Source organism: Lissotriton helveticus, chromosome 2_1 (genome assembly GCF_964261635.1).
Source record: "Lissotriton helveticus chromosome 2_1, aLisHel1.1, whole genome shotgun sequence".
NCBI classification, from domain to species: Eukaryota; Metazoa; Chordata; class Amphibia; order Caudata; family Salamandridae; genus Lissotriton; species Lissotriton helveticus.
In genome coordinates this window covers 124,741,410-124,766,912 of record NC_136059.1, presented here as the reverse complement: position 1 = coordinate 124,766,912, position 25,503 = coordinate 124,741,410, and the positions used below count along the sequence as shown (strand labels likewise).

Genomic DNA, 25,503 nt, shown 5'->3' with positions numbered 1-25,503 from the left:
TGGGAAGGCATGGCATTTTGGCGCATTCCTATGTTTCACAGTCAACAAAAGGTGTCTTACATTGCTTGGTAAATCAGATTTTTGAATTGCATTACCCTTGCGACTCATGTGTGACTCATGGGCAATGCAATTCTATGATAATCTGGCCTTAAGTGTTGCGATGGAGTTTGCCCTCCTTCAGGAAACTTGCCATTGCTAGTCTGGCTTAATTCCCTTGTCTAGCATGGGAGAGAGTGTAGGGTTTTCTTTTAGTCATAGTTCTAGGGCGCACAGTTGCATGAGGCCACATCATCTCACCATAGTCCACACTGGTCAACTAGTGTAGTGCACTGTTTGTATCAGCCACATAGGCATACTTCGGTCCACTCATAAAAAATTGACCCTCAAAACATCCCCATACACAAATATCGAGCTATAAATGTTGATGTAAAAATATAGTTGGTCAAAATATTGATTTGAATATGTTTATAAAAAATAATATTAAATATATTAAATAATAAAATGTACTTAAAAAATAAATTTGATTTAATATACATTTTACCAAACATAACAAATAAAAGTAATTTAAAAATTGTAAACATACGTATATAAAATGTAATATTATCTACTGGCAGTCGCCAGTAGATAGTTATAGTTAGGACCAAGTTTCCATAGGAAAAACATTTCTTGTTTTCTCAATATCTTTTGCGCCAGTTGATAAATCTTCACCAAATGTTCAAAACAAGTGGCCCGCTCCGGTCAGCTCCTGTCTTGAAAGTTTGGGGGTGATTTAATAAGTGGAGGCTGATAAAAAATGGGTGTTCCAAAACTTGCTTTCCCCATGTAATTTTCCATAGGAAACTTTAGACACAGCTGCAGCCCGAACTGCTAAAAGGAATTATACCAAAAATGGTAAAATTGTGTTCAGTAGTTCCTGAGAAATTCGAAAAAGAAAACGTTTTGATATCTAGGGCAGCGGTGGATTCACGAATTCTCCCGACCACGAGCTTCACTGTGATTGGCTGCCAACACTCTGAATCAGGAAGTGTTGGCAGCCATCTTGTGACTCAGTAGAACCGAGTCACAACACAATAGTTGAAAAAGCATTTAAAATCAAGAAAAGGGGGCAGGGTAGAAACACCCTGACCCCCCCCAAGGCCCCAAAACGTTTTAAAAAAAAATACTTTTGGCTTAAATTGCAATGGGGCACAAAACCTGCCAGAATTATTTTAAAAAATGAATACCTTGGAAGAAGTATTGTTGGGGAGGTGGCCCGGCCCGGCCTCTTCTGGCCGCTGACGGCTGCAGACGGCCCCGCCCTTGTCCCGGGCTTCTCCCGGGCTGCTCCCGCCGCGCAGGGAGTAGCGCTGGTCTTTATGCGCCACCTGGCGCGATCTTGCGGTGTGCGGCTTCCGGCCGCTGAGGGTGCTGGGGATTGAAGTCCCACCTGTTCAGCTCTCCTCTCTACCGCGGCGGCACTCAGATGACAGAGAATGCGGCGGCGGGAGACTGGCTGCAGCGTCGGTCCTCCGGGGTCCTTTAACAGTCAGGGTCCACTGGTGAGGGCACAACAACACCCCCGTGGCTTTTGGCAATCTCCCCTGCTCTGCCGGGAGTAGCGCTGGTCTTTATGCACCACCTGGCGCGATCTTGCGGTGCGCGGCTTCCGGCCGCTGAGGGTGCTGGGGATTGAAGTCCCACCTGTTCAGCTCTCCTCTCTACCGCGGCGGCACTCAGATGACAGAGAATGCGGCGGCGGGAGACTGGCTGCAGCGTCGGTCCTCCGGGGTCCTTTAACAGTCAGGGTCCACTGGTGAGGGCATAACAACACCCCCGAGGCTTTTGGCAATCTCTTTTATTTACACTGGATTACCTACTAAACAATGTTTTTGCAAGCCATTCGATGTAGGCATTCAACTTTAACTGAAACATTATCTTTTGTAACTAGGAGGCCACATATGACTACTGTCCTACTCACTAGTCACCACTGTAAGTAAGTAAACTCTGAACCTGTTTTGCTGTAAATATATATATTTTTCACCTTTAGGATTCACAAGTCAAAGTTGTAGTCCTCAATGTGCTTATGGCTTTGACATCCACACTGACTAATCACCCACACCACACCTGATCACTTTGGTTGAACATCTACAATGTTATCTATCACTGTGCTATGTGCCGTGTTTCTTTAGTGGAAGGTTTCTGTTCAAGATGCTATGGATGTGAAATTAAAAAAAATGAATGAATACTTAAATGTTCAATAAAATGTAGGTAATGTACACATGTATCAAGAGTCATAAGAATAGGTAGTCCTTTTGAATGTTGAATAAAATGAGTTCTCCCAAAAGCAGAATGTCCCTGTCTTCACCATAATTAACCATAATATTATGAGCTAAAATTTAAAACTCGAGAAATAAATACCTGTATCCTCATAGTCATCTAGAAGTTGTCTTGCTTTATTTAGTGGGCTTTCCACTTCTTCCAGTCGTGTTTCCATTTTGTTCAGCTTAGTTTCCATTTGTTTACCTTTTTCTGTAGCATTTTGCAATTCTCGTTTTGATAGTTCCTGTTTTTCCCAACTGATATGCAACAAGCTAGTGCAATTGATTATCATCTGTGTAGCTGATAGGTTACTTGCTAGGTGAGCCTCCTGGCAACTTTGCTGCTCAATTTGCATTGTCGAATTCATCATCTCTATAATTTGTATAAGGTTGCTGATTTGTCTCTGGTTGTTCTTGTACATCTGAAAGACTGGGCATTGAAAGTTTGCTGTTATGTTTCTCTGATGTGTGTTTCTCATCTTAAAATAATATTCACAACATCATTCAATATCACAAAATCTAACTTTCACAATAATAACACAAATGTAAAGGAGAACTCATCTGATGCTCTTTTTAACTATACACAGGCCCACACAATATATCTTTATGCATCAAACCAATTTCAGATATGTAGATGCTGCATTTTTTCGGCATGTAACGCTAGCAACTGGTAAGTATATTAAAAATACAGAAACCATGAAAGAAAATGCCTTTTTTTGCATAATTACCCCAAAACCTTTGGACTGATGCTGCTGGTTTTTTTTACCCTTAAAGTTCAGTGAGCCCTGTTAATGAACCCTCAGTGACAGTGGTCAGACCCTTAAAAGGGTGTATATCTAATTGGTTTACAGACATTTAACATAAGTTAACTTACATGTACTGACTTTTTACGTCCTAGTAAATTATATCAGGGGTTCTCTCATGAACTGCACCACTTTTAGTGCCCCCAAGAGTGTGACAAAACAGAGCTTGCCTCCCAGTCTGCCATTGAAAAGTAGAAAAGCAGTTTTTAAAGTGCTTACTCGTATTTGCCTTTTAAACCAATGGTATAGCCTAAACATTCCTTTTTAATATTTCAACTTTCATGTTTAATGTCATGACTGTAAAAACCCGGCATTCTAACTTTTCATGTAGCATGGCTAGAAGTCTCATTGCGAACTCGGCAGCAGTAACTTACAAACGAGACTACTAAGTACAGCACTTTAAGGTATCAAAAGAATCAGTGCAATAAAACCGATTCAAGTAGATGTTTGTTGTTGAGCAGAGCTGCCTATTTAAACACAAAAATACAATCTATTTTTATAATTAAGTGGTAGATTTGTATTGTCTTCTTATTCACTGTTTTGGTACTTTAATCCTTTACACATGTTTCTTTGATAAAACCACAGCTACCCAGGACTGAGCTAAGGACTTACAGATGATCCTGACTGGAGTTTGATACAGAATTATTTCTTTTTTGCAAGGTGAGGTTGCATGACCACACCATATAATAATCCATACTTTTTTGTGATCCATATCACAAGAATTGCCTCCTTTACCCGTTTTATGCGAAGCACCCTTAAAAGCAAAATCCAGCAATTATTATTATAATCGTTTTGATCAAAATATTTCATGGGGACAAATTATGGATTATGGATGAAATAGAATGTATGGATGTTTAGTAAATGTGTGCACATATTTTGTAAATTTCTAATATATTAGTGCAATAATTCTGCACATAGACAAACTGCAGATTGATCATCAATGTCCATTGTAAATAGAGTTTGTTTCGTTCCTCTTTGTCTATGTTTACTTTGCTAACAAAGGTGTATGTAGGGAAATTTAGCAAGGTTGTGAGAAAGGCTTTCACAGATTTTTTTTAAGTGCGGATTTTATGATTGTAGGAAACTCATCTTTTCTGCATGGCCCCCCCTTAGAGTTTTTTCATTTTTGCTGGATCTTATATGTTTGCTGGCTTTAGAACTCTGTCCAAGTTTTCCCTGCTACTCAATGGTGAAGCGATTTAGTCCATTTTGCCTCGCTGTTATTGTGGCTGAAGATTGAACTCTCAACGTATACCTATTGTTTAAGGCAAGATAATGCTGCTAATATGCTATGGTTATCATATGTTAAACATACTTTTTGGGATCTTGAAGGGCCAAATCTTTTCTTTCTACAAATAAAATTAATTGTAGTGCAAAAAACAAGGTAAAAATCATGGGGCATATTTACAAGCCCCTATCGCCACAGGGGCATGACTTTTTTATGTGCTCCGGTGGTGTAGAACTATTTTCAATATTTACACATTTGACACAGCTCCATGCTCTTAGATTTTCTACTAAATATGCAGCCATGTTCTTTCATCAGCAAAACAAAGCCAGAGTTTTGAAATATCAAATATTGTCCACAGTATCTCACTATTAGGATTTAAAGCAAACATAGGGTGCTGAACTTTATCTCTAATTTGTTATAAATCACAAACAATATTGTACGCAAATTCAATGGCTCCATGCTCGAATTACTAAACTTATGAATTGGACTTTATCATTTTATCCTTTTGACAATGTTCGTATATATGTATTTATGTTCTGCCTTTTGATGTCTACTCACCCAATTAACGCTCTTGACTGACTGACAGCTATGCTAACACTGCCCGATGCCGTACTCTGAAGCATCTGTCTGCACCATAAATTCCTTGGAGAAGTCAGGGGACCTGAGCCCTGCTCACCTAGGTTAGAAATGTCCTCTCCGATTTCCTCAAGAGCTTCCTCCTCAGGGATCCTATCTACTTTCACTGTGGGAACTTCAGGGACTGGTGTCATGCACCCCTTGCCCATTACCTTGGCAGAAGTCTGATTCATTTTTCCTAAATCCAGACTTCATTGACTCCATTTCCGGGCAGCCATGGCTTGTGTGGTTCATGAAGACCCGCTCAGGCAATCCCATCATCTCCAAGTGAGACTTGAGCTCTACCTATCCCCAGGAAGCATGCTCCAGGTCACTGCCTACCCTACATTCTACCGGCATGAGTGGGCTCACAGCAACTTACAGAGAACCTGAGACCCCCTTCATTCAAAGATTACCAGAGCCATTGGTACTCTCAAATTGTCACTGACTAAGATTTGGTGAAATATGTTTGAGAGGACCGGCTCTGCATACACCAGCTGACACTTGACAGGTATCATGCTGGTTCCTGTGTTTCACAAAGCCTCCACCCATTTCCCATTCATGGTGACCCACTGTCTATACTTGGAAGTATTGGAAGGCACCCATCGCCCATTAATGGTGACCCACTTTCTATACTTGGAAGAATTGGAAGGCACCCATCGCCCATTAATGGTGATCTACTGTCTATACTTGAAAGTATTGGAAGGCATTTGGGCTTTTGACAGACATTTGGAGTTGTCCTTAGAGTGACCATGCTTAAAGCACTCTGTTCATTGGGGTACTAATCTCCCTGCCTTATGGTCAAAGAACACGCTCTTCTTTGGATTTGACTGGAACTAGTTGGCAATACTCCCATGTGAATTATTTTGGTGGCCTTTTGAGAATTACTTCTATTTAATTGTTCTCATCCCTTTTTCTTCTGTTGGGAACCCTAGCTACCTTTGTGGGTGGCCCCCCCAGAGAGCTTTTTAGACACTCTGGTGCCACCCCGGAGGTCAACCTCCTCACCAAGTTGCTTCCTGCAGTCAGTAAGCTTACTGTGAACCAGGTGCCGGTGCAACTGTGTAGAATAGATATAGAGTCTAAGAAGCTGGTTCTGCATATGGTTTGCCATTAGGTGGTTATACAGTCCATGGGTTCCCCAAAAGTGTATAGGGCACAAAGTAAAACCCAAAGTGCTCTAGTAGTGCAGGTGAGCAGCCTTCAGCCTATCACAGAGGAGTGTAAGACATGTATTAATAGTGATCAATAATGGACACACAACTCAAGAAGGAGATTCAGACCAATTTTGTAAAACTAAGCTCTGTTTGTACTTTATTTAACTACATTTTAAGATCAAGATCAATGCAATGAGGTAAGTACGTTATTAAATAAAAATACTTTTCACTTTCAAAAAGAATAACAATAATGTGGTTACAAAGGTAGGTAAGCAGCTTACTATATCAGTTTTCAGGCCCAAAGATCAGCAAGGAGCAAAGCTCGCTAAGTACCAGCACTGCACCACCAGTGGCGCAGGAGTGGCTGGGTGCAGAGGTCAAAATCAGAGTTGGTCTAATCGGTTTCAATGGAGACTGGGGGTGCTCGAAGTCACACTGCTTGCAGGTCAGTAAGTTAGCTGCAGTAGCAAACCTTGAGGGTGAGAGCAAGCACAGGGGGGGTCACAAAGCAGCACCAAACATACACCACCAGCGGTCTAGGTCTGGGGCAGCAACCTAAATACTATATTTTGGGGATATTTTAAGGGAGTAGCAGGTAGGGCATATGGGCACCTTCCATGAGGTGAATACACCTGCTATTATACCACCCTCCTGTGGGATGAGGCATTGGCCTAGCCCTGCTTTGAGATGTACTCTCATCTTTATGATGAAGGGGACTGAAAAGTGTGCTCAACTTTGCCTCCTCCACCTGAGGGATGATCTTGGCAAAGGTGGGCACACCTCCTTGTCTTCCTAGGTTTTCCTGCCGGTTTTCCCACCCCAAGTGGGGGCGATAACCAGGGCTTTCCATCGACGCATTTTTGTGGCAGAAACTTATTTAAGGACACAATATTTATGTTTATGTTGTTCCTTTAATGTAACATATAATGTTTTTGTTTGCCACTTGTCTGGTTTGTGATATTTTTTTTGTATACCAGCACCCTGTCTTGAGCGTAGCTATTTTAGAAGTTTTTGTACCATGTAGAATAAATAATAACTTTTTGATATTGAAAATATTGTTTTTTGATTGAAGGGCTTCTTCACTTTTTTCTTTTTCCTTTCACAGATTTATTATTGCTTATTCATTATTGCTTATAACTCCAAACTTGATGTGATCGATTACACATTTTTAAGTGATCTTTACCCTGAAACTACTGTTAGGTGTATTCACTGGATCAGTCCAGCTCGAACTGAAAAGCCATGCCTTCCCTGGACCGGAACAAAGCATCCTGGGACCTGTTTCAGGCTAACAGCCCTCATCAGCCAGGTTAGCGTGAATTCAGTGGCAAAGTGAGCAAGGGACCCATGTCTGGGCATACCCTGCCAACTTAGGACGAACAAAGCAAATACAAGGAGATGATGGACGGAGCGCTGACACTTTTCAGACACTCACCCCCAGTCTCAGATCCAGCTCGAACTGAAAAGCCATGCCTTCCCTGGACCGGAACAAAGCATCCTGGGACCTGTTTCCGGCTAACAGCCCTCATCAGCCAGGTTAGCGTGAATCCAGTGGCAAAGTGAGCAAGGGACCCCTTGTCTGGGCATAGCCTGCCAACTTAGGACGAACAAAGCAAACACAAGGAGATGATGGACGGAGCGCTGACACTTTTCAGACACTCACCCCCAGTCTCAGATCTAGGTTGAATCCATCATCGTTATTTGGCTCACTTCGCCACCCCAGTTCAGACACAGCTATATGCAAATCAGTCTTGACCATATGGCTCATAGGAACAGTCCAACCCGAACTGCCAAGCCATGTCTCCCCTGGACCAGAAACAAGCATCCTGTGACTGGTTTCGGGCTAACAGCCCTCATCAGCCAGGCTAGCTTGAATCCAGTGTTAAAGTGAGCAAGGGACCCACGTCTGGGCATACCCTACCAACTTAGGGCAAACAAAGCATAATCCCAAAACCGGTCCTAGGATGATTCTTTCCTGGCCTGGCTTTTCTGATTTGACTGTTCCCATTGTGCGCAGGGTTAAGACTGATTTGCATGTGGCTGGGTCCAACTGGAATGACATGGAGAGCAAAAAAACAATGGATTTAGGCCCGATCTCTGTACTGGGGTGAATGTATGACATTGTTCTACATTCTGTCCATCAATTGTTCTTTTTACATTTGTCACCCCGAAAGGGATGGGTATGCCAAGACTTGGGTCCCGTGCTCTCCATGCCACTGGAGTCAAGCTATCCTAGCTGATGAGGGGGTGAAACCACAAAACCAGTCCTAGGATTCTTGTTTCCAGTCCAGGGAGGACCTGGCCTGGCAGTTCAGGCTGGATGGACTGTTCCTATTTGGCGTGAGGTCAAGACTGATTTGCATATGGCTGGGTCAAAAGTGGAATGGCATGGTGAGCAAAAAAACTATGGATTTAGGCCCAGATCTCTGTCCAGGGGTGAATGTATGACATTGTTCTGCATTCTGTCCATCAATTGTTCTTTTTGCATTTGTCACCCTGAGTGAGACGGGTATGTCCAGATGTGGGTCCTGTGATCTCCATGCCACTGGAGGCAAGCTATCATGGCTGATTAGGGGTGAAACCCTGAAACCGGTCCTAGGATGCTTGTTTCCAGTCCTGGGAGGACCTGGCCTGGCAGTTCAGGCTGGACTCTTCCCAGTGGGCGCAGGGTCATGACTGATTTGCATATGGCTGGGTCCAAACTGTGAATGGCATGGTAAGCAAAAGAAATGATGGATTTAGGCTCAGATCTCTGTGCTGGGGTGAATGTCTGACACTGCTCTGCTTTCTGTCCATCAACTGTTCTTTTTGTATTTGTCACCCCGAGTGGGACGGGTATACCCAGACGTTGGTCCAGTGCTCTCCTTGCCACTGGAGTAAAGCTGGCCTGGCTGATGAGGGGTGAAACCCCGAAACTGCTCCTAAGATGCTTGTTTCCAGTCCAGGGAGGACCTGGCCCGGCAGGTCGGGCTGGACTGTTCTAATTGGGTCCAGGGTCGAGACTGATTTGCATATGGTGGGTCCAAACTGGAATGGCATGGTGAGCAATAAAACAATGGATTTAGGCCCAGATCTCTGTACTGGGGTGAATGTATGATATTGTTCAGCATTCTGTCTATCAATTATTCATGTTGCATTTGGCCTTGATGTTCAGCTCGTTTAGTCTCAGTTTGTAAGCCAAAAATAGTTTCTTCTCTGCAAAGTCTTTGTCAGCCTTGGCCTGTTTGTCTTCCCAATCAGCCTTGTAATCTACAGCTTCCATTTAGTATTTGTCCATCTGTAGCTTTAATTCTCTCTCCTCCCTCCTCGCACTCAGCTTTTTTGTGCATCGGCCACAGGCGACACTGCCTACTGCTCTCACAGGGAGCTCAAAGTTCAGGATGTAGCCCTCAAATGTTGCAGGTTCGCTACTCAGAAGAGCCGTTCGCAGGCTCTCTCATCTCATCACTCTCCAGAGAGAGGAATTCTGCCCAGGCTCTCAAGGCTTTTGAAATTCCACCTTCTTGGTGGCTCTCTGGGCATTTACCCCCATCTCCTTGCAAACACATTTCAACTGAGCCACTCTGTAATCCTCTAGCTTGGCCAGCTCAAGCTCCATGGCTCCAGTTGCAGAACCAGCTATAGACATAATGTAGAGGATGAATTAAAAGGCAAAGCAGGGAAAAATTAATAAAATTCAAAATGGTCTTGGATATGGATGGGTAGTTTATACCTATCTACGGTATGGCACTGCATGAACACAAGCCCTATCCTCACCGCTGATCAGCAATGTTAGAAATTGGGTTCCTGGTTGGCAAAGGTATGCATCATGTCCAAGCAGGAACACAACCTAAGTTCTCCTGTGCTCACATTCGGGTAGCTTGGCACAAAGCAATCAGGCTTAACTTAAGAGGCAAAGTGCAACAGATTTGTATAACAATTCCACACAAGATGAGAAAATAGATTATGATGTTATGAAAAAAAACAAGACCAAAATGAGAAACATCCATCCAGTAGAAGTAGTGATATGAATTTTTTAAACACAAAATTAGAGCTTAGAAACAAATAGCGCTCTAAGAGTTAATTGGTTGTGCTGGACTGGGACAAAGTCAAGGGTTTGGGCCACCTGAAATAGAGTTTAGACCAGCTATAGGACCCATGCAGGCCACACCCAGCACAAATACATTAATCCTTGTCTCAGCATGAGATGTGTTAATGAACTTCACACAGTTGGAGTGTTGTGTTGGATTTCTTCCCTTAACTGTGGTGATGGATCTGTTCTGCTGAGCAAAGAACCAGTTCTGAGCGTGGTGGTTCCAAAGGCAATGTGTCTGGTTAATCCATGCTGGAAGGGCAGTATGTTGATCTTCTACATACTGTGGCAGTGATGTGTTGATTTTGGACTTCCACTTCTGGATGCGATGCAGCGATTCTGAATGTGATGCACCTGGCCAGTTCCCGCAAAAGATTTGAAGCGTTGATTCTGCTCTCGGACGGTGCTTCAGTAGCACTGGAGCAAACGGCTAGGTCCACTTCTGAGGGTCCAGGGCAGGGGAGGCACCACTTGGCTGAAGAGACTGACAAGCATATGAATGAATGAATGAATGAAAGAGCATTTGTGGAGCGCGCAGCTAATCACAAAAGAGTGTCCTGGCGCTGAAAAGACTATCAAACCCATTTCTTCCCCCAAAGAAAGGGGGGGGCTGGACGTTAATTACGGAAAAGCCCGGTTTTAAGCATTTTCCTAGAAACAGTTAGGTCAGACTCTTTTCTGATAGTCAAAGGAAGAATGTCCCAGGTGTTGGCTCCAAGTAACAGAAGAGAGCGACAGCTAGAATGGGAGCGGTATATCCTAGGGACGGATGCCATGATAAATGTGGAGGACCTCAGGGTTCTTGGTAGCACATAGTGCATGACTCTCTTTCTGAGATACTCCAGTCTGTTTCCCTGCAGGGCCTTAAAACTGATCTCTTTTTTTTTACAGGGATCCAGTGCAAGGCCTTTATGTGAGGGCAAATATGAGTCCTAGGTTTGAGCAAAAAGACCGCTCTGGCGGCTGCCTTCTGGACCACCTGCAAGCGGATGAACAAATATTCAGGGAGGCCTAGGTACAGGACGTTAACGTAGTCCAGTCTTGAAGTAATCAATGCCCAGACTACGTGCTCCTATGTTCAAGAGGGAAAAGGGGGGAGACATTTTCTTAGCATTGGAAGAATCCCAAAACAGGTGCCTGCTACAGACTGGACTTCATATCTCATTGAGAGGGTGCTGTCCATCAGGACACCCAGATTTGTGGCAGTGCTAAGAGCGGAAGAAGGGGTGACATATCCGATGGCCAACAGCGTTTCCACTCATCCCCATGAGGGGAGCCAAAGAAGATGACCTTACATTTTAACTGGTTATTCCTCAACCATGAGAACACTTTCGAGAGAGAGGAGGTGATCTTGTCACCTCCATAGTTGGCTCCCTTGTCGCAGTTAAATAGGAGCTGTGTGTCATCAGCCTAAGAGATCATTATTCTGCCAGTGGAGCCAAGGGAGACATATATAGCTTAAACAATGTGGAACTTAGTATCGAGCCCTGAGGAACTCCTACTTTCAAACTTGGGATGGGGCCACAAAGGGGGGGGGTCTAGACTTCCTGGCATCTATCCTCTAGGAAGGAGGAAAACCAATTCAAGACAGTGCCGCCTATTCCACAGTCCTGTAGCCTGTTCAGGAGTCTCAAGTGCGGCATGGTATCAAATGCCACAGAGAGATCTAATAAAATCACAATGGTTTTACCACCTTGATCCAGCTTCTCCTTAATGAGCTCAGAGACTTCGAGCAGGGCAGTCTCTGTACTATAGTTGGCTCTGAAATTGAAACCCGACTGGCTCTGGTGTAGGAGCTGAATTTCTCAGCATAATCAGAAATCACTGAATCAACATATTTCTCTAGGGCCTTACAGGCAATAGGTAATAGTGATATAGGTCTGTAATGTGCTGACATTGAGGAGTCAGCACATTACAGACCTATATCACTATTACCTATTGTCTGGGATGGTGCAGTGAGCTAAAAACGGTGATGGATCAAACCCTGATCTTTTGACTGGGTAGGAATGTTCTGCTTAATTCAGATACTCTGTCCATCACCACCCCCTTTTGAATCGTTTTGGCCACCACAAGTGTGGAAGGGTATGCTCAGATGTGAGTCCCTTGCTCACTGCACCATCAGGATTCAAGCAAGCCGGGCCAAAGACGGCTGTAATGCCAGAAACCGGTCCCCGGAAGCTTGTTTCCTTTCCAGTAAAGAATTGGCTTGGTAGTTTGGTCTGCCCTGTTCCCATGATGCACTGGGCCAGGGTCAGACTAATTTGCATGTAGCCAGGTTCTGAACTGGGATGGTGCAGTGAGCTAAAAAACGGTGATAGATCAAGCCCTGATCTTTTGACTGGGTAGGAGTGTTCTGCTTAATTCAGATACTCTGTCCATCACCACCCCCTTTTAAGACATTGAGGAGTCAGCAGAGGGATTCTTCAGTAAAAGGAGAATTTTAGCACATTTCCAAAAACCAGGCACATGGCCTGCCACAAAGGATGAGTTAAGTATCTTATTTGCAACAGGGTTAACAGATGTGGCCACTGAGGCCAACAGTTTAGCTGGGCGAGGGTCAGAGGGGGACCCTGACTTCAGACTATTGATGATATCCAAGGATACCTCAGGTTGAAGCAGAGGGAACTGTACAAGAGTCAGGCTGACCATAGAGACGGGTAACGCCACAGGGGCTGAATTGTTGGCATGGTCCTGACTCAAAAGAGACCCCCTAGAGAAGGAGTCTTGAATGTTCATGATTTTGTCATTAAAGAAATATGCAAGTTGGTTGGTCCATTAGAGAGATAGGGGAATAGCCCTAGCAACAGATGATGGGCAGAGAAGTCTTTCACAATTTTAAAGATCTCCTTGCCTTTGTTGCCAGATGTCTCAGTTTTAGCTTTTAGATAGCATCTTTTGTCATCCTGGATTTTAGTATAATGTGCCTTCAAGGCCTATTTGTATTCCAGTTGATGATTGAACATTATTAAAGCATGTCCTTTAAAAAGATCGACTACCTAAGACATACATTGAAAATACAAATACATTGCTCAACATAGAATTAAACAAACATTGTCAGCAAAAACAAATTAACATTTGAACATTAACCAGTCATCTTTAGACATGACAGCCTTATATGTGAGTTGTTTCAATACTATTAGTTTATGTGGTTGTCTAGGCTGAGGCCTACTGGGTAAACATTTTATGTCTATGAGGGCAAACACATTTTTCACAATTGACTCCGCATAGATCAATCTTATTCTATTTATATCCCGGGAGGAAAAACCGGTAATGTGCTTCGATCCCCTTCATCAGTTATTGGGGTTTCTCTTCAGGGACTGGATAATATCTGTATAATTTTAGGATAAAATCAAATTTCCGTTATGAGGCTTGTGTTTGCCAGTGTACCGGTATTCTGCAGGTCTGGTTAGATTATTAATAAATTATTCTCATCCGTGTTAATCTGTCCAATGCAGTGGACCGTAACTGCATAGAGGTTTTGTGTGTCTAAATCTAATTAATAAACAAAGAGCCTCAATAAGTCATCAGTCAGGAGCATGTTTTGATAAAAACTGTTTAAAAGTGGCATTTGCTAAACTGGCATCTAACATCCAACTTCACCATAAGTAGTGATTTTAACTTGTCAGTACAGTGAGACTCAATCTGAAAAGTTGATTTCTTCACAATTAGGAGTTACACTTAAAAGATGAAATAAGGTAAGCCCAATGTTATCCTACGGGCGAGGCGTTCCAATAGTGAAAAAAAATGAAATTGGGAGTTTTTACCACTGCAAAGACATGTAAAGTGCAAGTACCGCTTTTAATCCACATATCATCCTGCCCTGTCAGGTATACAGGGCCTACCTTAGGGGTGACATATGTATAAAAAAAAGGACGGTTAAGGCTTGGCAAGAGGGCTTACTTGTCATGTCAACATGGCATTGTGAAACTTCACACAGGCTCTGCAGTGGTATGTCTGAGACATGGTCAAGGGGCTATTTATGTGGGTGGTACAATCAGTGCTGCAGGTCCACTGGTAGAATTAAATTTAAGGCCTGGGCAGGTGTAGTGCACTTTACTTGGGACTTATATGTAAAGTAATATGCCACTTGAGGATGAACCAATATTATCATGTTCAGGGAGGCGAGCCCAAGCACTTTAGCACTGATTAATAGTGACAAAGTGTGTTGGAGTCCTAAAGTCAGCGAAAACGAGGTCAGAAAAAGTAAAGGGCGGGAGGCACAATGTTGGGGGAAGACCACCCTAAGGCTGTCAGGTCACACACACTCATCTCGGCAACCCTCTAAAGAAATTAAACCATATCACCAACACAATAAATGGGCTACACTGGTTCCTCATGCAGGCCCAGATCATCTTTATAACATGCTGCATCCTGTACAAGGATGGCATCTGTACTGAGACCCCTACCAACTAAACATGTCTGGAGGCTAATGTCAGACATGGAGCACTGACTTTGTCAGATTGAAACTAAATACTGCAAGAAGGATAAAACCAGAAAACACAACTTGTGTACCTCATTTACACAGGAATTAAATCATTCCTATTGACTTATAATTTGGGCAGAAACTGAAAATTCATATCTTCACAGATAACAATTTCTCATAAGAATATGTCTTACCCAGTCAAAGAAATATAACTTTAGCCTGCCACTTCTACCAGTCAATATTTATACCCACCCCGGGCCTGCCCCGTGTACACTGATCCATTACATTTGTGCTATAGAAATACCAAAAGATGCATACAGACATACAGATCATCTTTGGATATTGCATTGAACATGTTTCATTAACATTTGGAATCAGAAGTCATCAGCAATTTGCAGCCATTGGGAAATTCTTCCTTAGTCTCATAAAAAGGACTTTGAATATTAAATCTATTTCATCTTTGTATTTCCTAAAGGACCATTTTCTTTTACCTATACGTGTCTCTCTTGTAAAATGATGATTTGTAAAAAGATGAATAGTTTAATTTCAACCTTCAAACTAATGCAGGTGAAAAGAAATGAAAGATTTAATTACAGGTATTGAGGCAAACAGTATAGACATTCCTATGTGCACAGCACTCTTGAAACCAACATGTTAAGGATCCCCTGTGTTGTGTTGGATTTCAACATTTCAGATGTCATTGTACATTTTCCATGTACTGTGAATTATTAACAGTGAGTATGTTTTGGATTGGTGACTGTATGAGATACACATCAGATAGGTCTTTGAATACTTACATTGTGACCCTATTCCTATGCATGATGCCAGCAGAATGAGGCACATCATCAGCAGGATTTGTATATTGTGTTTTTTCCAGAAAGGCAGCACCTTGAGAGCTAAAAAATAAAAGATGTTTATTTTGACTTTAAACAACATTGCATATGTTATAGAACTCTACCTATGTACATTATTAGTATATGCTTATGATTTTATTGAAATTATAGAAGTTATACAGCTACATTCTGTGTAGCTGTTCACTTATTAACCCCTTGAGCGCTCATGACGGAACCACTCCGTCACGAGCCACGGACGCGCTGTGCTGGTGACTGAGTGTCTCTATCACGGTGCTGCCACGATTCCCCGCCTGCGCGGTGGTTTTATTGAGCGGGTGGGGCCGTGACGGACCCACTCCGTCACAAGCACAGCGGGCCCGTGGCTCATGACGGAGTGGTTCCGTCACAGGCACGGTGGCGCTGCGCGGCCCACCCTACCCCCCAGCGCTGCTTCGGAATTACCGCCGCGGCCAAGAGGTTAAAAATGGATTTCATTTTGAATAAACACCTCTTGAGTATAGTAATTGGAATAAAATATGAACTAGCCCTGGCAAAGCCAATGTTGCTGATAAAAGTCTAGCTATATGCTTTGACAGTGTTATTTTCGTTGCTTTTCGCATGTCACCACACATCATGATGCATGCACAAGCATGAACAACAGTGTTGCAATGTTTTGTTTATGAAATATTGCCCATTTAAAGATGCCATTGATGTGCAAATATTTGTGCATATATGTTATGTGCCAGTAACAGTGCATCAAATGGAAGTGAGCAGCCCAAAATCAGTTATCAGCTGCAAACCCTTCATGAAAATTCAATAAATATGAATATGGAAAGGGGGAAGCGAAGGGTATAAGACCAGGTGTGGGAGGCAGAAGAACAAGCAAAATAACGAGCAAGGAAACAAATGCACTCCCAAAGTGTGCTCAATGCTAAAATCTAAGTATTGGCAAAGCCAATAGGTCAGTTTTGTTTTTAGTCTATGTGTTGTTTTGTATTACCAGGTGTAAGTTGTTGGATTTAGTTGGATACACATATAGGCACATAGGCACACACACAATGGGGACAAAAATATACACCCCTGAACACAAATGCAGTCAGACAATACACATATGGGCCCATGCATGATATGTTCAGATAGAGGAATTGTTTCTTGAATACAAGGATAAATAGATGGTCCATTAGCTGCAAGTGCATATAATAATGGGTGGGTAGATCAATGCATGTGGTTACATAGTGAATTAATACATATATGTCTTGATGTTGGTTGATATACATGTGTATGGGTGAGAGTTGATGATAAATGCTTAGGGATAAGTCAATGGATGTATAAATGTGGCCAGATGTGGGTGGATGAAGGTTTAGTGAGTGAAGGAATAATAGATGATACAGTAATGGGTGGGTAATTACGAGTAGGAAGATGTTCTGCTCGATTTTTGGGCTCTATTTATGAGTGATGGTGACTTTAAGCTTGCTACCATCCTGAAGCTCTATTCTTGCCTTGTGTTGGTCCTTTTAAGGCCTTTTTGCCATACCTAGAAGCATAAACTAGAGGATAGCTGCTTAATATGATGATAGATCCCTTATTGTTGACTCTAATCCATCTATTGCCTATTGGCTTTGACATAATTATGTGTCCTTTCATGATTCTACCTATAGTAGAGGGTGGATCCTGTTGTCTTGACTTTATATTACATATTGGTATGGTTTGTGTATGTACTCTGACAGAGCTAGGTGTTATTTCATCCTTCTCAGGCCTACAAGGCCCAGAACTAGAGAAACTCCATTTTGCTTTCTGTCCCTACAGACCGAGATCCTTGCAGGGTAAAGGTGATGTTTTAGTTATGAGGTGTTGTTCGCTTGGAGAGAACCGGTTCAGGCCGGCCCTTGTCGAAGGATTGTATTTTTCTCTATGTTGAAGACGCAACATCGGGCTGGCCAGCTGGGGGTGCGTCCTTGGCACGGAGTGGTACAGGAATTTGGAGGGCGGCAGGCTGATGGCAGGAACTTTCCATGAGGAGACAGCATTCCATATTAGTGAAGTGCAGAGGCGGAGTCAGGGAGAAGGACTTTGGGTTGGAAGGAGTGCAGTCGTGGATTGGAACAGAGAGCGTTAGAGTGCAGAAGGAGAGGAGATGGAGCAGGGGAGAAGAGACGGTGGATGCTTGGAACAGAGGGAAGACAGACAGCCAGTGAGCTGGAACCAGAGAGAGAGAAACTAGAAGCAGTTGTGAGTAGATGGTGTTCTGAACAGAGAGAGATGAAGCAATGTTTGGAGCTGAAGACAGCAGTTAGAAGTAGTTACTTATCCGGAGGAGTTGTGATCAGCTGGAGTCTGAGGTGATGCCTTTTGGAAGAGACTAAAGTTATACTAATCTGTGAGAGCAGCTTGAGTGAATTGGATATTTGAACAGAGATAATCAGACAGAATGAAGAAGCTAGTGGAGCGAACGGTTATCAGAGCGGCAGAAACAATTAGACTGAAGCTGGAAGGCGGAGACAGTTCGTGGGGGAGAGGTGTCCAGTGCAGAGTGATCAGCGCAGATGCATGTCCAAGAGTGCAGAGGAGAATCACAGACGAGGGAGGAATCCAGATGACAGCTAGAACAAGACTCCATACTAATCAGGTGATATCTGTCCTGTTATGTTAGTTCCCATGAATCATTATTACTAATCCTTTTCCTTTCAGCGGTGTGCAGTCTATTTACAGTCCCTGTTAGTTAGGTGAGGATGTGGTCTTTACAGAGACCCGGCAGAACTGTGTATGTGTCTATTATGTGTTGTAGTATGGTGTTATATGTTTGTTTATTGTAATGGGAAATAAAGTACCCCAGTTCTTAGTGAACCGACATGTGCCGTGTGTTCTTGTATGAGAGGGTAACCTATTCTTCTAGTCAGATGCTGCTATGTGAACAGATGCTAACCCTGATCAGGTAAGTGGTAACTGAATAAGGGAGAGAGGAGCCCCTTGAATTAACGACTACGCTGTACATTACCTAAATTGGCAACTATTGTGTGATCCAGAATAATGTAGTACTATACCCCTGATGAATAGTGAGACTGATCCCTTTATGTAATGGTAATCATAGGACACTGATACTGCCAGGTAATAAAGATACCCCAGTTCTTAGTGAACCGACATGTGCCGTGTGTTCTTGTATGAGAGGGTAACCTGTTCTTCTAGTCAGATGCTGCTATGTGAACAGATGCTAACCCTGATCAGGCAAGTGGTAACTGAATAAGGGAGAGGGGAGCCCCTTGAATTAGAGAACATGTTGTACATCATCTAATTTTGCAACTATTGTGTGATCCAGAATATTGTAGTACTATACCCCTGATGAATAGTGAGACTGATCCCTTTATGTAATGGTAATCATAGGATATGCTGTCGTCTGGGTAGGTTGTCTGGGTCTGTATGAGACCGCGAGATCGCCGCTGATGCTGCCGTCTGGGTAGGTTGTCTGGGTCTGTATGAGACCGCGAGATCGCCGCTGATGCTGCCGTCTGGGTAGGTTGTCTGGGTCTGTATGAGACCGCGAGATCGCCGCTGATGCTGCCGTCTGGGTAGGTTGTCTGGGTCTGTATGAGACCGCGAGATCGCCGCTGATGCTGCCGTCTGGGTAGGTTGTCTGGGTCTGTTTGAGACCGCGAGATCGCCGCTGATGCTGCCGTCTGGGTAGGTTGTCTGGGTCTGTATGAGACCGCGAGATCGCCAATTCTGATACTGCCGTCTGGGTAGAGAGATCTGGGTTCGTATGGGACCGCGAGATCGCCGATTCTGATACTGCCGTCTGGGTAGAGAGGTCTGGGTTCTAATGGGACCGCGAGGCCGCCGATTCTGATGCTGCCGTCTGGGTAGGTTGTCTGGGTCTGTATGAGACCGCGAGATCGCCGATTCTGATACTGCCGTCTGGGTAGAGAGATCTGGGTTCGTATGGGACCGCGAGATCGCCGATTCTGATACTGCCGTCTGGGTAGAGAGGTCTGGGTTCGAATGGGACCGCGAGGCCGCCGATTCTGATACTGCCGTCTGGTTAGAGAGGTCTGGGTTCGTATGGGACCGCGAGATCGCCGATTCTGATGCTGCCGTCTGGGTAGGTTGTCTGGGTCTGTATGAGACCGCGAGATCGCCGATTCTGATACTGCCGTCTGGGTAGAGAGGTCTGGGTTCGAATGGGACCGCGAGGCCGCCGATTCTGATACTGCCGTCTGGGTAGAGAGGTCTGGGTTCGAATGGGACCGCGAGGCCGCCGATTCTGATGCTGCCGTCTGGGTAGGTTGTCTGGGTCTGTATGAGACCGCGAGATCGCCGATTCTGATACTGCCGTCTGGGTAGAGAGATCTGGGTTCGTATGGGACCGCGAGATCGCCGATTCTGATACTGCCGTCTGGGTAGAGAGATCTGGGTTCGTATGGGACCGCGAGATCGCCGATTCTGATACTGCCGTCTGGGTAGAGAGGTCTGGGTTCGAATGGGACCGCGAGGCCGCCGATTCTGATGCTGACGTCTGGGTAGGTTGTCTGGGTCTGTATGAGACCGCGAGATCGCCGATGCTGATACTGCCGTCTGGGTAGAGAGATCTGGGTTCGTATGGGACCGCGAGATCGCCGATTCTGATACTGCCGTCTGGGTAGAGAGGTCTGGGTTCGAATGGGACCGCGAGGCCGCCGATTCTGATACTGCCGTCTGGGTAGAGAGGTCTGGGTTCGTATGGGACCGCGAGATCACCGATTCTGATACTGCCGTCTGGGTAGAGAGGTCTGGGTTCGTATGGGACCGCGAGATCGCCGATTCTGATACTGCCGTCTGGGTAGAGAAGTCTGGGTTCGAATGGGACCGCGAGGCCACTGATTGCTAATAATATAGGAGGTACATGGTATGTATCTTAGGAATTCCCTGTCCTTAGGGGGTAGATACCTGTTGTGAATAGGTCCTAGGTAGGGACAGAGGGTAACGTTCTGGCTGGGTTAGTAAGGCTCTGATGAGCTGGTTCTATCTAATCTGAGAACCCAAGCAGAACATTTGGCGTCACGAACCGTTTACGTTCACCTGTGTGAAAATCCTTTGAAAATTTGACATCTGTGAACAGTCTGTGAATTGCATGGTGAGGTGTGGTCCCTGACCTATTGGCTTGAACAGTTGGAGTGTAGGGAGATTGCGGTACATCATGGCATCTGACTTATGCAGTGTAGGAGAAATGCTTTTCATCTTGGTGTTTGGACTGTCAGGCTGGAAGGGTGACTGTGTGTGTGGGAGCCAATTACATTTTGGTGTTGATGAGATTGTGCATTTGTGTATGAAAAAGGCTTGTACATTGCTTATCACATTGCTTGCTGCATTTACTTATGCTGTGAAGTGTGAAATGTATTCTGTGATATAACTTGCTGAAAATCTTGTAAATAGCGCCTTGTGATTAAGGCTTTTGAAACTTTGTAGATAGCGCCTTGTGATTAAGGCTTTTGAAACTTTGTAGATAGCGCCTTGTGGTTAAGGCTTTTGAATCTTTGTGGATAGCGCCTTGTGATTACGGCTTTTGAATCTTGTACATGTGGTCTGTAGCGCCTTGTAAATATGGTCTGTAGTGCCTTGTATATTTGGCCTCTGAATAGCGTGTTATCATTGTGTTTCTTGTGAATAGCGCCTTGTGCTTAACATGTATGAGTGGCTTCTTACGACCATGTGCATAGCGCTTTGTGCTTCGGATGTGTGAATAGTTTGTTGAATCCATGTGCATAGCGCTTTGTGAGTGACTAGTTGAATTATTTCTGAATTGCGCCTTGTGCTTCTGACTTGTGAGTAGCTTTTTAAGGATCTTGTGCATAGCGCCTTCTAACTAAGGCTTGTGTGCCTTGTGTGTAGCGCTTTGTGCTTGAGATTGGTGAATAGTTTGTTGAATCCATGTGCATAGCGCTTTGTGGGTGACTAGTTGAATTATTTGTGAATTGCGCCTTGTGCTTCTGACTTGCGAGTAGCTTTTTAAGGATCTTGTGCATAGCGCCTTCTAACTAAGGCTTGTGTGCCTTGTGTGTAGCGCTTTGTGCTTGAGATTGGTGAATAGTTTGTTCCATTGAGCAGGGAAGGGTCGGATCCTTTCTGTCTGTTGGGGGAGAAAATGTGTTTTTGAAAGGAGCTCGACTGTTATGTGAGAACGTGAGAGATTAGTCCTGGGACTTTCCCTTGTGTCTGCAGCGCTCGGGGAAGGCTTAGGTTTCAGCTGCCAAAGGGTTAATATCTTGAATTGAGACAGCAGTGTTCATTTTTACGTACTGTTTGGAATGCATCCACGGGTTTCTGTGTGTATTCCCTTTGTACACATGATTTAATGAGTTTGACTCGGAGGTGTACATCAACCTGTCGGAATGCGAGGGGGTGTTTTGGTCGTTTTCAGCTGTGCACAGATGGTGCAATCTTCGGTTGTGGAAATGAAATTATTTCACTGTAGAATGTGCTTTAATTGGTGAAATGCAACCGTGTGCTTTTAAATGAAATGATGAATCTGGCCCTTTTTATAGGTAGAATGGAAAAGTTTGCTCACTTAATTATGAATTCTTGGTTATGCAATGCAAAATTATATGTTGCCCCTTGTTTAATTTGATGGTGTTTCACATGTTATAAAAAATGAAATGTGTCTGCATGCATTGTTGTTCTAATATTTTTTCCCTTTCAGCAAATAGTGAACCGTTATGACAGAATTGTTTGATGTTCGTGTATACAGTCAAGGGTGGCTATGAGGTTCTATTTTGATTTTGACTTTAATACACTCACATCCCTTACATCAGTTTAAAATTGCTTTAGTGCAGAATGCCGTCTTTTGAATGTTGGTTAACTTTTCATATGGCTATAGAAAAAATAATAGCTTAAGAACTTGATTACATTAGTTAGAGAAATACGGTGCTTGTCTGAAAGGAGAAAAGGTAAAATACCAGCTGGGTGGAGTTTCATTTAAAAATGTGTGAGAAACTCCACAAAGCAGAAATTGTTGTTGTAACCTTGAACGAGATAACTCAGGCCCGTCCTCAGACCAGATGGTGGGGGCCTTGTGCGAGCATTGCAGCGAAGCTCGGCTCCTGCTTGTTATGGTTGGAGCTGGTTCAAAACTCTGAGCGCGACCATCTTTTAGAGGGAGGGGCTGTTTCTCAAAGGAGTGAGGAGTGACTGGGCCCCAGCCCTTCTGACTTGTGTAAAAAAAAAAAAAATTGGGATTTTGCCCAAACAAATTTAAAGAGAGTGTTCAAATCATCCCTTGGATTTAGAGAGTTCTTTTCAGGAATTAGGAGGTTTTCTTCTTACAGAAATGAAAAGCACTTGGGGTGCTTTTTTGAATGGAAAATCTGTTTTAGCAAGATTGATGATACGTGTTTTTCGTTCCAGATTGCTGATCTATGGGGGCCCTGTATGAGTGTGACTTTCTTATTTTGGAGTGATGGGCTTTGTTATTTTTGGATGAGTGTTGCCCTTCCCAACCCCCCCCCTGAGGCTGAATCCAGGATTAGAAGCAGACGTACCAGGCTGACCAGACGGGAGGGTGTGCTTCATTGGCACCGGATGCAGATGAAGACGGAGGGTCGTGGCCTACACGAATGAACTGTTTTCCTAAGGAGAAACCAACGATGGATTCCTACAGAAGAGAACTTGTACATTAACTGAACTTTTGATAATCATGTTTGGATTCCCCCCTAAAAAAAAATTTTTTTGTGACAAAGTCAATAGTTCTGTGTTTGAAAAATGGAAACCCATTTGTAATTGGTTATGATGATGCTCCTTTATGAAAGGAGTCTACAATGTAATTCCTTGGCCTGCATTCTTGAGTCTTGCATTTTTTCCCATGTTTCTATTTCAGATGGACATTATGCCACTCTTTGCAGTTACCACAAACAGGCCCCAATGATAATGTTAAATTTGCAGTCCTGTTTATGCTTTTGATTTTTCAGTTTGAAAGATGCAGTGCCACATTCATAATTTGGCCTTTGGTTTAATGATTATGCAAATGATTTTGTTTGAAAGTCATAGGGTGCAGTATATAATTAGTGACCTGCTTTAGTAATCTGATGCCCTGTGATACATGATATTTTGATCTTAGTATACTATGCTATTACAGATTGACTTTACACTTGTTTATCTTTCACCTATTGGATAGTTTTCCTGTTTTCTGTAAAACAGTTTTGCCAATGAAGGGAAAGTAGTGTTATAGTGTTCTGCATGATGGTGCACACATGTGTTCCACAGATTGATACAGAGGGATTAGGTGCACACTGTTTCCTGAGTTAGATGACTTATGACCTTTGCCTATTGACTTTGGCATGGTCTCCTATCACTTAGTCTTTCAAGTTTAAGTTTCTGATTCAGCTATTTTAGCTATAGGGATTTCTGGACAGACTATGTCTGAATTATCTTTTAGAAGAGTATATGCACCACAATTAGATCACTGTTTCTGATTTCTTGCTTGATATGCATAGTGCTACACCAGCTATTTTGTAGGAATGGGGTTATCCTTGTTTTCCTGTTATTACACTTTTACTTTGATCCATCAACTTTTAATTGGAGCAGTGGGATTAGTTCCAAGGGTGGTCACCCTAGACTTTAAGTTGTCCCGGGAGGTGTGTCATTTAGTTAGGTCATGTCCTAGATTTACTAGTAATAGTTGCCCAGACATTGAGGACCCTTTGTTATGTTATTTGTCAGACTTTACCAAATCCTTTCTTAAGTTGACCGAAGTAGGTAGGCCTCATTTAGGCCCTTTGTTATTTTTACTTCACAGACATGTCCCTACATTAATAGATTTCATGAGTTATTACTAGAAGTTGAGGCACATTTAGTTCAAGGGTGCTTAGGTTAGTTTCTTAAGTTGACCGAAGTAGGTAGGCCTCGTTTAGGCCCTTTGTCGTTTTTATTTCACAGACATGTCCCTACATTAATAAATTTCATGAGTTAGTACTAGAAGTTGAGGCACATTTAGTTCAAGGGTGCTTAGGTTGGTTTCTGTGGTTATCAGATATTTTGATTTGTTTTCAATTGGTTGTTAGATTTACATTCACTATATCAAGCCTTAGGTAGTATTTCCTTGGTTGTCATTTATTTTAGGGAGTCTTTTTGTTTTTGATTTTGTTGATAGATCATGTCAATGTTTGTTTATTTGTTTGTTGTTGTTTATTGATGTTAGCAAGTTAAAGTCAAGGGTGCAATGTTCTGCTCGATTTTTGGGCTCTATTTATGAGTGATGGTGACTTTAAGCTTGCTACCATCCTGAAGCTCTATTCTTGCCTTGTGTTGGTCCTTTTAAGGCCTTTTTGCCATACCTAGAAGCATAAACTAGAGGATAGCTGCTTAATATGATGATAGATCCCTTATTGTTGACTCTAATCCATCTATTGCCTATTGGCTTTGACATAATTATGTGTCCTTTCATGATTCTACCTAGTAGAGGGTGGATCCTGTTGTCTTGACTTTATATTACATATTGGTATGGTTTGTGTATGTACTCTGACAGAGCTAGGTGTTATTTCATCCTTCTCAGGCCTACAAGGCCCAGAACTAGAGAAACTCCATTTTGCTTTCTGTCCCTGCAGACTGAGATGCTTGCAGGGTAAAGGTGATGTTTTAGTTATGAGGTGTTGTTCGCTTGGAGAGAACCGGTTCAGGCCGGCCCTTGTCGAAGGATTGTATTTTTCTCTATGTTGAAGACGCAACATCGGGCTGGCCAGCTGGGGGTGCGTCCTTGGCACGGAGTGGTACAGGAATTTGGAGGGCGGCAGGCTGATGGCTGGAACTTTCCATGAGGAGACAGCATTCCATATTAGTGAAGTGCAGAGGCGGAGTCAGGGAGAAGGACTTTGGGTTGGAAGGAGTGCAGTCGTGGATTGGAACGGAGAGCGTTAGAGTGCAGAAGGAGAGGAGATGGAGCAGGGGAGAAGAGACGGTGGATGCTTGGAACAGAGGGAAGACAGACAGCCAGTGAGCTGGAACCAGAGAGAGAGAAACTAGAAGCAGTTGTGAGTAGATGGTGTTCTGAACAGAGAGAGATGAAGCAATGTTTGGAGCTGAAGACAGCAGTTAGAAGTAGTTACTTATCCGGAGGAGT

General features: G+C 43.4%; 1 protein-coding gene across 1 annotated transcript in view; it reads right to left on the bottom strand.

Moving 5' to 3' along the window:
- The window catches only part of LOC144820071 (uncharacterized), an 85,347-nt gene that overhangs the window by 13,939 nt on the left and 45,905 nt on the right, over positions 1-25,503 (bottom strand). The window contains exons 4-5 of the mRNA XM_078677725.1: positions 15,390-15,480; positions 2,398-2,727 (exon numbers count right to left, since the gene is read on the bottom strand). Coding sequence (XP_078533851.1) covers positions 2,398-2,727; positions 15,390-15,480 — 421 coding nt within the window. The remainder of the gene's footprint in view (positions 1-2,397; positions 2,728-15,389; positions 15,481-25,503) is intronic.